A 12,609-nucleotide genomic window follows, 5' to 3' on the forward strand; every position below is an offset into this window, starting at 1 on the left:
GTCGCCGCAGACAATGGAGTGGGGAAATGTGATGTGAGGTGCGCAAACAATGGATCGCAGCGTCTTGTTTTTAAACTTGTCAAGTTATACAACGTTCTTCCTCAAGTCGCTCGTCTGCGCAATGCTTTGTCCTTGTAGGAGCTAAAGTCTATCAACTAGTACGGTAACGAGTATCGTGTGAGGCGAAAACTAGCAGATGAGCCAGTACCACACAACTAGTAAAGTCCATCTGGAAAATCCAGCAGAAAATCTAACCTCGTGTGATTCGGGCATTATGACCACAGGTGGAAGGATCATTTTGAATCAAAATTTTCGGGTCAATTTCTCTAACTGGACTCTTTCAGAAATTGGGGAGTTAAACCAGCAAAATGTAATAATTTATGTCTGATTAACTTGCAACTGGAACCCAGGAATCAACGACGACACCAGAAGAGGGACATGCATTTCTTTTGCATGGTATTTACATGTATACTGATGTGACTGTCTCGTTTCTTGCTGACTCACCACTGCACTCCATCTTTTCATTAATCATCAAATCATCGTCATCGTTGAGTTTAACCAGGGTGCAAAATCATTGAAAACTGCTTGGGGGGGGAGAAACTTGTTCGTCCACAAACCCCCTCCCACACAAATTTGTCTAAATTATTCGATACATACTATTTGTAATATTATTAGAAGTAAAAATAAATTACTCAATTAAAATATATTATTATTATTACTATTATTATTAATTACCGGTACATAAAGGAAATTAATTTGTTACTTTTATACATATCAGATATTGCAATGCAGCTAATTCCTTTACTAACTGGTTAAAGATGTTAATAAATTATGAAATAGTTCAAGTGGTTTTATTATGTATAAGTTTTTGTTTAGTTTCTGCTTTATGATAATGAATTAGATTTCATAGTTATTATTTTCTTGCATTCTTGTTTTACTTTTATTGTGCGTATTGATGTAGATTTGTTAATGATCTCTTGAGAGAGAATGCATTCAATACTCACAACACTAATTTGTGTGTGTTTTCGATATTATTCTTAGTAAAGTATATTTGAAATGAAAATCAATTGCTTATCTTTTGTTTGTTATAACAAAACTCTCCCCCCACGGAAAATTTTGGTGGGGGGATTTTTCAGGCCAAGATTGTTGGTGGGAAAAATACCCCCAGGATTTCGCACCCTGAGTTTAACTTTCGGGCAGAAGAACAACGTCCATCCCCAGAAATCATTCTTAAAATATCAATCATCCCTCGCCTATTTCTGTGCGAATGTAGTAAAGGTGGAAGATAAAATAATATTTTTATAATCATTTATTACTTATTCTATCAAAATAATATTATTTTGCCCCACCCCTCAAATTCCTTTGATGCAGGGCGCGCCATGTACTGATCCACCGCGATTTGTCCAAAGTCAAGGTTGTTCTTTCCCCCAACCTCATCAAAATACAAATACATACAACATAATATAATGCAGCCTGATGTAACACTGATATTCAATCGCCTGTTCATTTACGTTCCTTGTTTAATTTTATTCTCCTTCTTAACATCCGATTGATTTTTAAGGTGAAAAAAAGCAATACTTGACAACTCGTCAACCTATCTAAATCCAGACACTAGATAGCTCTGTGGTCTGTACACAGTAAGAAAAAAAATTGACTGTCTGGGGTCACGACCATCTTATCTTGTTTGAAAATCCTAGCAGTCGAAGATTAGCCGTTCAAGGGAATTCCATTTGGTAAGGTAATTTGATTCTCATTTTGTGTGTAGTTAATATTTGTGTTCTTGCATCTTTCTGTAGTTTATACTTTGAGAATGTAATACATATCTTGAAATAATATTAAATTAGACCTATCAGTTATATGAGTAAATGTAGGTATCCTGTGATTTTTTTAAAAAAATAGAGCTATTCACCCTTTTGGATATCCTTCAACATACATACAGGCTTATATAGGGAGACGATGTAGAATAAGTTATTCAAATTTGCTTCTAGTTACCGGTTGGTACTACAATATTCGAAATCTTAAGAGCTGAGGACAACGACTGTAATGAAATAAGGGAAGGGAGATTAAGGAAGGTCTGAATTGCAATTGTATCATAATTTTCACAAGTTGTAAGGGAGAACGAGAAAAGCACTTGGAAGACCGAAGTGCTTGTTAATTATTATTATTATTATTATTAAGATCTGGGAATGTAGTGAAATTACTACAATCGAAACTCGAAACCACGGTACACGAAATTATGTTAACTGTATTGTGTCATTGTGAGAAATATATAGAATGAATAGAAACGACGACAGCCAATATTATGGAAGGTTAGCACCTAAAATATACTAAGAAGAACAAAAATAAACTAATGCAAACTACATAAATATTACTAACCGAAACAAACTAAGGCTCCGGTACCCCTATCTACACCCTTGATTTCAGGCACATTTCAAATATTTTCGTGAAAATATTTAGTTCCTCATAACAACAGTGTTGGAGATTTATCTATAAAACTAACCACGTTTATTCTTTCTTTATGTCTATTTTTATGTTTGCATATAGCTTCAATTGTTTATTTGTGTATATCAAATGCCATAAGAAACCTGCACTCCCATTAGCTAATTCATTCTGATAGCGGTGTCTTGTTACCGCCATATCTTTGCACTCTACAGTTTCAGCGTGCGCGGAGAACCCACTCGGGCAACAACTGGAAGCCGTCGCGGACAGTTACGGATATCGTAAGCCTAACGTGGCTATGTTTTTAGTGGCGTGTTATCGTGACACCAGCTGCAAACTTTGTGTAAGACAGTTTTCCCTAGAGGGTCAATCCATATGAAGTCATACAACCTGGTTGCTTGACCATTTTTAAAAGAGTATATTTTTTGTGTGGTGTGAGCCTCGTATGTTGACAGTTCAGAACCACTGTTATTTTATTTTTACTATCATCGATTGAAGATGGCGGACATTTTTTTATCATGGCGCGCGTAATTTTCTCCATTCGTAAGCATCAGCGCCAACTTTTCTTTTTCAGCTCTGGTAAGTCCTACGACAATGAGACAAAATCTGTGATGTTAAGCACATTATAGGCTACAATTATATTTCTGTGTAATTTTCTAAATATTATTCCTTCATAATAAATTTTAAGGTTAAAATTGTGTATTTTAATCGCTCAAAATGACATTTTCGGACATTTTTTTCTTTGGGGGGGGGAAGGCAGTTTGTTTGACACTTGATTTTTTTGTGCAAGTACCTGTGTACCAATAGTGTGTGCTAAAATATTTTGAAACTTGAGACTTTAATCCTTTATTTTCTACATGGTCATAAACATGTACTTTTTGTTAAAAAATTCCAAGTTCAGGGTTAAATATCTCTGGTGGGCAGTTGTTTAAAAATCTGAAATTTGTACACAATACAGTACTCCATCATATGTAACTTCAGTAAAAAATTTGAGTTTGAGATTTTATTGGTTTAAGAGATACAAAACTCGTGAAAAATTCAATATTTGGATTAAATATGGCATGCCTAATTTCATTTCTTATTAACATTTTGTGTTAAAATTCTGCAAATTGTAATTTGGAATGTCAATCAACAACATTACAATCCTCAAATGGATCTACAATAAAGTATATAAAAAACTAAATATGCTGACCAAGGCAGTAATTTATTTTATTAAAAACATAAACTAAATGTAACGTTTCAACCTTCTAGCAAGGTCTTCTTCAGACTCTGTATCAAGTACAAAAGTAACAGGATACAAAAACAGGGCATTATATATACACAAACATTACTCCCTCCAGACTATTTAGAAAGTTGTTTTGAACTTTCTAGCAGGTGACTTTCACTTGCCAACTTTACTTTCACCTAAAAGGCTAAACACAATTACTTCCATATAGAATGTGGTTGGACTTTTAATCTCACGCTCTTTTCCCTTCATTTTTCTTCCTTCTCCTCTCCTCTTTCTCTCTTGTCCTTTCCACTCCTTCTAACATCTTCTTCCATTCTTTGTTTAACTTCAGTCCCCCATTCCAGTTCATTGTGTCTTCTTCACCTTTCTTCTCTATTTCCTTGGCTTCCTTCCATTTTCTCACTAGCATTCTCTTCTCCCTTCCTATCTGCTTAGCCTCATCCCACTCTATGTCATGTCCTGTTTCTCTCGTGTGTTTAAATATTGCATTTCTCTCTCTCTTAAGTCGTACATCATCCCTATGTTGTTTCAACCAAATCTTTCAGCCTTTTTTTCGTTTCTCCTATGTACACACTCTGCCATTCTTTACATTTTACTTCGTAGATAATCCCTTCCTCTTCCTCTTCCTCTTCTCTGTTTTCCTTTTTCTTGATTGCATTCCTCGCTATTCCTAAGATGCTTCTCCCTCCCTTCCTGTAAGTTTTAATTCCCGCTTTCTTAAGCACTTTGCATATCTTTTCTGTGGTCTTCCCCACACTCCTTATTCCAAACCTTCTCTCTTTTTCTTTCTCTTCCTCTTTTTCTTTCTCTTCCAATTCTTCCCTGCCCGTTTTATTCCTTCTTCTGTTTATGTCCAGTAGCAGGATAGAAGCAGGATAGACTGGACATAAACAGAAGAAGGAATAAAACGGGCAGGGAAGAATTGGAAGAGAAAGAAAAAGAGGAAGACAAAGAAAAAGAGAGAAGGTTTGGAATAAGGAGTGTGGGGAAGACCACAGAAAAGATATACAAAGTGCTTAAGAAAGCGGGAATTAAAACTTACAGGAAGGGAGGGAGAAGCATCTTAGGAATAGCGAGGAATGCAAACAAGAAAAAGGAAAACAGAGTAGAGGAAGAGGAAGGGATTATCTACGAAGTAAAATGTAAAGAATGTCAGAGTGTGTACACACGAGAGAAACAGGACATGACATAGAGTGGGATGAGGCTAAGCAGATAGGAAGGGAGAAGAGAATGCTAGTGAGAAAATGGAAGGAAGCCAAGGAAATAGAGAAGAAAGGTGAAGAAGACACAATGAACTGGAATGGGGGACTGAAGTTAAACAAAGAATGGAAGAAGATGTTAGAAAGAGTGGAAAGGACAAGAGAGAAAGAGGAGAGGAGAAGGAAGAAAAATGAAGGGAAAAGAGCTTGAGATTAAAAGTCCAACCACATTCTACATGGAAGTAATTGTGTTTAGCCTTTTAGGTGAAAGTAAAGTTGGCAAGTGAAAGTCATTGCTAGAAAGTTCAAAACAACTTTCTAAATAGTCTGGAGGGAGTAATGTTTGTGTATATATAATGCCCTGTTTTAGTATCCTGTTACTTTTGTACTTGATACAGAGTCTGAAGAAGACCTTGCTAGACGGTTGAAACGTTACGTTTAGTTTATGTTTTTAATAAAATAAATTACTGCCTTGGTCAGCATATTTAGTTTTTCATAATCATGGAAACAAGGCTTAATGGTGTAATAAAGTATATATACGAGGGCGTGCTGAAAAGGTTAGCTTCCTAATTTTTTATTTTCTTTGTTACCTTGTAAACGCATTTTTGATTTTGAGCAACCATACGTTGCACTTATAAGACTTTCCCGCTTCTCCATTGAAGGTTTCAAACTTCTATTGCCAGAGGGTGCCGAACTATTGCGAGGAAAGTGGCAGCATGTAACCATGCAATGTTGGTGAAGCGCCTGAAGTAGCGTGCAGTGATCGAGTTTCTAACCACAGAAAAAGTGCTACAAATTGACATTCATCTGAGACTGAAGACATATTATGGGGATGAATGTGTAGACATCAGCACTTTGCGATCTTGAGTTTATCATGCTCTTAAAGAAAACCCCAGCTGAAGAAATCTCAGCTATGTGAGAGAATGGAGTGAAAGGCCACGAACTGCAACTGATGGAGGCATCGGAATCGTGTTCAGCTTGGGTTTTCTTTGCGAACATGAACAGCCCAAGATCGCACAGTACTGATGTCTACACATTCATCCCCATAATATGTCTTCAGTCTCAGATGAATGTCAATTTGTAGCACATTTTCTGTGGTTAGAAACTCGATCACTGCACGCTACACGCGTAAAGCGTTTGAGTTAGAAATAAACAATTCTGAATTCACAACTCTTGACAATTTGTTTCAATTTCTAGTGCACAGAACCAAGGCTTTAGAGAAATTCAAACCAATTTGCAATGAAAAATCAGCATTCAAACAGTGTAGTGGCAACATCAAACAACAAGGCCACAACCCAACACATCCTTCTCCTTCAAAGTCTTACATTTCTACTGTATCTCCTTCATGTTTGTACTGTAGAGGTAGAGGGATTAATAATAAGCATCCACTTTTTGCTTGCGTTTCTTTTAAAGCAGCTACGACAACTCAAAAGTATAAGTTTCTGAGAGAAAACAAGATCTGTTTTAATTGTCTTCTGCAATCAAATCACCAATCTTCTCAGTGCAAGAAAGGATCGTGCAAACGCTGTGAAGCCAAACAGAACACGCTTCTTTATGAAGATAAGGACAGTGGAGAACGCCAAGCGCAGAAGCAGCACAATCAAACCCACAAGCATATCGGCAGCAGGAGATGATACTCGTTTTCAGGATAATGATGTCCAGACTAAGGCAACATATTGTTCATTCAAGATAAGAGAAACTTCTCAAATTCTCCTTGCCACAGCAGTTATAATAATAAAGAACACATACGGCGATTGGCTCCCATGTCGTGGACTTTTGGACGTGACCTCGCAAAGTAATATTATGACCGAGCATCTAGCCCAACAGGTACGAATAAAGAAACAAAAACGCCGAATACCTATTCAAGGGATAAATGAAGCCACAGTGCAAGCTTTTCATGCTGTGGAGACTCAGATTAAATCCAGCATAAGTGGATTTACCATGAACATATCCTGTTCCATTGTGCCAAACATCACAGGTTCGATGCCAGCGCAGAACATCGAGACTTCCACGTGGGGAATTCCGAATGACATAAGTTTAGCAGATCCTAGTTTCCAAACGCCAGGCAACATTGATCTTCTTTTGGCTGCCGACGTGTTTTATACAGTCATCAAACCCGAGAAGCTTTCTAGAACAGGAAACTATCCAGTGTTGCAAAATACAGAATTTGGGTGGATCGTTGCAGGAAGGATTCCTAATGCACCATCTCCCAACGGATCTTCGAAGTCATTTTTTGTTCGTGCAGAAAATACAGTGAACTTCCATTTACAGCGTTTCTGGCAGTTGGAGGAACTCTATGACAAGTTGCCTTCGCCAGAAGAAATCGCTTGTGAAAAGAACTTTCAGGAAACTATATCTCGTGATAAAGAAGGTCGTTTCACAGTCAAGTTGCCCTTGAAGAAGGACAGATCAGTTCTTGGGGACTCTCTGCAAACAGCTATTTCACGATTTAACCAGCTAGAAAGAAGACTTGATCGGAACATGGAATTGAAGAGAGAGTATACAGAATTCATGGTTGAATACCAACAACTCAAACACATGCAACCAATTGGAACATTGGAAGATGCATCCAGAGACAAGGAAAGAAGATACTATATTCCACATCACTGCGTAATCAAAGAATCAAGCAGTGCTTCGCATTTGAGAGTGGTTTCTGATGCCAGCTCACCCACCACTTCAGGAGAATCATTGATCAGTATTCAGATGATTGGTCCCACGATACAAGATGAATTGTTTTCGATCTTGCTCAGATTTCGTACTCACAAGATAGCATTGTCAGCAGACACGACTAAAATATGCAGACAAGTAAACATACATTCAGAAGACAGACCACTTCAATGCATTTTATGGAGAGCATCACGTGATGAACCGATCCATATTTACAGTTTGAACACTGTCACTTACGGACTAACTTCAAGTTCATTCTTAGCTACAAGGTGCCTCAAACAGTTGGCAGAAGATGAATCATCAAATTTCACAGAAGCCGCTCATGTCTTGAAACATAATTTCTAAGTCGACGATTTTCTGGGAAGAAATCATTGTATTGAAGATGCAATCAAGCTACAAAAGTCTCACCGAATTACTCCAGAAGGGAGGATTCAATTTGCGCAAATGGTGTTCCAATAGCAAGACTGTGCTACAATCAATTCCAGAAGAATTGAAGGCAGTAAAGGATCTGGTGCAATTCGACATAGAAGGCACGAAGACACTAGGCATTTCATGGCGTCCATCCACAGGCAAGTTTATTATGGACAGCAAGGTCGCCACAACAGTGGATGTAGGCTCGTTGAAAATCTTCACAAAGCGCCAAGTTGCCAGCATAATCGCACAAGTGTTCGATCCAATCGGACTCATTTTTGTCCCTAAGTAGAGCGAATTTTTTCATGCCTACGAAATCCTTGGAAGAAAAGGGATCGAGGTTGTCACAGTCAGATTTACCGTCGACCTACCTCATTATTATTATTATTATTATTATTATTATTATTCTAATCATTAGCCGTGAAAATGTGTTTAATCAAGGTGTTCGAGTGTTTTCATTTGTATGTGTATATATTTGATCTGCCAAGCCAACGGGAGAAAGAAAGGGAGTCGCGAGTCTGACGGACGAGCGCCAGAAAGGTCACGTTTTGCGTCTGAAACTTAGAAAATTCGACCTTAACGACAACCATTCAAATATCTCGGGTTCCAGCGGCCGGACTGAAGTGAAACTTTTACCAGCGCAGCAACATGTATGCAAGGACGGATGTGTGGAGATTCGTCGCAATCAAGCAAGAATTACGGACGCCAGATCGAATTGGTTATAATCGATCAGTTTATGGACATAGATTGCGGTTGAGCTGTCGGCGCCAGCCTGGCCCGCACTTAATCCGCACGTACCCTACCAGAGCACGCTCTGTCCAGGCTGGGAGACAATGGAGCGAAGTGGAAAGACCTCGTGGGAAGCGTAGCTTCAACGACCGCCAAGCGTCCTTTTTCGAAATCCGCATAAAACGAAAAGGACCTGCCATTTCGACACACAGTTTTACCGCGAGTTCCAAGGAGAACACATCCACGCGCTCCGAACGTTGAGACTACCATTGTGCCGACTCGTCGTGTCTTGTTACCTTTTGGTGAGGACTAGCGGAAGTGCGCCAGCCTACGGTAGTCGTCCGAGCGAGTTTGTGAGGAGTGGCTGTAAGCGAGATTTTGTCCTTTTTGTGGAGTGAAACGCTCATAAGCATGGCCGGCTAACGGTAGAAGAGAGAAGGAGGGCCACCCTCGGTGCGCCCCGATGCCAGACGAGACACCACGACGAATGCCTACATCATGCCGAAAACCCGAGCTACGCCGCCTGATGCCTACCAGCCGCCACAGAGAGGGAGAGAGATGTCGAACGCTGCCATATCGACGTCCCGACGCTTGAGATCGTCCGACGGTGATGGAGAAGACGCCGACGATCCATGAACTACTGCCCGCCGCCCAGATGCGACGTCCGAATCACGCCTAACCACGGAGATGCTCACCGACCCCGAGAGGAAGAGACGCCGAGGCCCCTGATGTTCCCCGACCGACGCCGACGACCCATCGTCACTGATCCGCCGAGGAACCAGATGCATGAACGCTCTTCACCTTCTCGTCGTCGCGATCGAGGAAGAATAGGAAAACCTTTCGTATGCATACTAAGTGATTTCAATCGCCCGCGAAGACACCAGGATGCGCCGTGGAACCAGAGAGATGGTAACGTATTCATCTGTATGAATGTCAACACGTACCGGCTCGATTGATATTTAGAGAATGCCCTAGAAATTCGTCGATGTTTTGAAAACGCCCACGCAACTCGAAACTTCGTATCAGACTCCCGTTGCGCTTAATTTTGTATTTAATTGCCTCAGGCCATTTTTACTCATTTCTTGTGATTTTTAATGTTCTTAAGTTCACTGTTGTTTGTGCTCCTTTTGTATTTGATTGAAATGCGTACTGCTAGAGTAAAGCGCCGCCCGCTTAATTGTTTTTCTATTTGAGGTTTGTTCAGTTTAATATGTGTCAGCGCTGTGTCGCTGCTAGCTACGTCAGGTCGCGTATGTGATTATGGTTAAAGTATTTGCCTGGTAATATTAATTGCTCGTCGCGGCGAAGTGCTGAAGTCCCGCCCGCTAGAGAGTATATGTTTGCGTCACTCAACGGAGGTTATTGTTATGTTTAGGAGCACGTAATGTCAAGTAAAAGGAAAAACGTCCGCCCACGTGAGCGTAATTGCCGTTGAGATGCTTTGTCTATTCTGGACAAATAATGTATTGTCAGCGCACCGACCTATTATTAAACATAAACTTAAGTAAGAGCTGGCTAGTGATTTGAAGTAGCACTGGAGCAAATTCACAAATGACCTGATTAAACAAAAGTTAATGTAAAAGTAAATGTGAATGCAATAATTAGGGCTCGTCGTCAAAAACCTGTGCATTTTATGTATTATTTTTGTTGATGATCCCGTAGCCTGGATCTGTGAGAGAATGTGTGAATGCAAGAGTGAGTACCTGTAATAAATTGATTTTTTTGTTATGAATTTAATATACTTTTTATTTTTTATGTTAATTTGGGCAATATCATTTCATACGTATGTCGCTACCCGTGATTTTCAGGTATGCAGCTAGCCGCTTCCCGGCTACAGATAAAAGTCTGGTAATCGAAAGTATATGTGTTTTTGTTTAATATGGCTAATCGCTATGCACTGTTGGTCACCGTCCCTGTACACGAACTCAACCTGGACCGTTCAGCACTTTCACTTGTCCGAGGGAGATTTTGCCGCCTCTATCTAGGTAGTGGTAGTTTTTGTTTTCCCGGGCAAGGGAGGGCGTTTACAGGATGACCCACTTCCTGAAGATTTACAGAAAACATGGCGTCATCTTTATTCGCAATTCACATATATTAATGAAGTACAAATACCAAGATTTGTTCTAGCTCCAGGAAACATACGCACCGTTCAAATTCACGGTTTCTCTGATGCATCAGAAAGAAACTACGGCAGTGCTCTGTTTGTAAGGTCAATTAATTCAGAAGGTCATATAAGTGTGAACTTATTATGTTCGAAGTCGAAAGTGTCTCCAGTGAAGAGAATCACTCTTCCGCGTTTGGAACTATGTGCGGCAGTTCTACTAGCCAAACTGGTACGCAAAGCATTGCCCACACTGCGACTAAGCATTGACAGCATTTGTCTATGGACTGATTCCGAAATCGTCCTAGCTTGGCTGGCGTCACCAGCCAGTAAATGGAAATATTTTGTTGCCAACCGCTTGGCAATTGTACAGGAACTCACACAAGTCAGTGATTGGAAACATGTTTCATCGAAGGACAATCCTGCAGATCTGATGTCAAGAGGAATCAATGCTAAAGCAATTACTTCACTTGAAATTTGGTGGCATGGACCCAGCTGGCTTCAAGAAAACGAGGCACATTCGCCATCCTCAAATTTAACATTCAGTCTAGACGACAACATTATTCCAGAGCAACGTATGGTAGCAATTATCACATTAGTCGCTCATTTGACAGCTACAGAAGAAATCGTAACAAGATTCTCCAGTTTATCACGGCTACTCAGAGTAGTGGCACTTTGCAAGAGATTCATCAAGAATTGTAGAAATTCAAGTAACAAAAGGCCTCAAGATCTTATCACTTTTGACATTCAAGACGCCACATTTGCCTGTATCAAAATAACACAACGTGCATTTTTCTATCAAGAAATCAATGATTTGGCTGACAGGCAGCAAGTATCCAATAAAAGCATTTTAAAGAATCTTCATCCATTTCTCGACAATGAACAAGTAATTCCTGTCGGAGGAAGATTGGAAAACCCTGAACTGGATTTTCAAAGCAAACATCAGATTATTCTTCATCCGAAGAGTCATTTCACGAAAATTCTGATAGCCCCAGAACACAAGAGACTTATGCATGCTGGTTTACAGCTTCTCATATCATCACTTCGGGAGAAATACTGGATACCTCGCATACGCCAAGTGGTCAAGCAAATCATTCACCAGTGCAAAGTGTGTTTTCGTTTGAAGGCTTCAGCTGCTCAACAACTGAAGAGGCAGTCACCCTCCAGTAGAGTATGACCCATCAAAGCATTCCACCACATAGGCGTTGATTACGCAGGACCGTGCCACATTAAGGTTGCATCCGAAAGAAGCAGGTCAACAAGAAAATGCTACATTGCAGTTTACACTTATCTTGCCACAAGGGCAATTCATCTCGAGATCGTCTCGGACTTAACATCACAAGCCTTCATCGCAGCTCTACTACGCTTCACGGCGAGAAGAGGAAAGTGTGCAAGCATTTTTAGTGACAACGCAACAACCTTCCATGGCGCTAAAAATGAACTGCAAGAATTGCGTAAACTATTTCAATCACAAGAGTTCAACAAGGACATCAACAGATTTGCAGCAGAAGATAATTTCCAATGGAAATATTCTCCACCACGTAATCCATCGTTCAAAAGTGCAGTTAAGTCAATGAAATATCATCTTCGCAGGGTAGCAGGAAACGCCGTGCTAACATGCGAAGAGCTAGTGACTCTGCTATGTCAAATAGAGGCCTACCTCAACTCCCGTCCTCTTTCCACACTCCCTGATTCTCATGATGAATTCAGTTACATTATCCCTGGTCATTTTCTTATTGGGGGTCCCCTCACATCATTTCCCGAACAAAACATTTCAGATCTGGCCGCCAACAGATTATCCAGATGGCAACGTATACAGCAACTCCAGCAGCAGG

General features: G+C 40.0%; 1 protein-coding gene across 1 annotated transcript; it reads left to right on the top strand.

Moving 5' to 3' along the window:
- Positions 1-6,420: 6,420 nt before the first annotated feature.
- LOC145989121 (uncharacterized) lies at positions 6,421-11,951 on the top strand. Its single transcript, XM_083124416.1, has 2 exons — positions 6,421-7,671; positions 10,932-11,951. The coding sequence occupies exons 1-2, from the start codon at positions 6,421-6,423 to the stop codon at positions 11,949-11,951; spliced, it is 2,271 nt and encodes a 756-aa protein (XP_082980542.1).
- The last annotated feature ends 658 nt before the right edge of the window (positions 11,952-12,609 follow it).

Source organism: Lepisma saccharinum, chromosome 6 (genome assembly GCF_977018435.1).
Source record: "Lepisma saccharinum chromosome 6, izLepSacc3.1, whole genome shotgun sequence".
Lineage (NCBI taxonomy): Eukaryota > Metazoa > Arthropoda > Insecta > Zygentoma > Lepismatidae > Lepisma > Lepisma saccharinum.

Bases quoted from the DNA above. Each gene is read 5' to 3' on its own strand.
- LOC145989121 (XM_083124416.1), top strand. From the start codon at position 6,421: ATGAAGATAAGGACAGTGGAGAACGCCAAGCGCAGAAGCAGCACAATC. The intron at 7,672-10,931 runs GTAAACATACAT...TTATGTTCGAAG, and splicing joins CGACTAAAATATGCAGACAA to TCGAAAGTGTCTCCAGTGAA.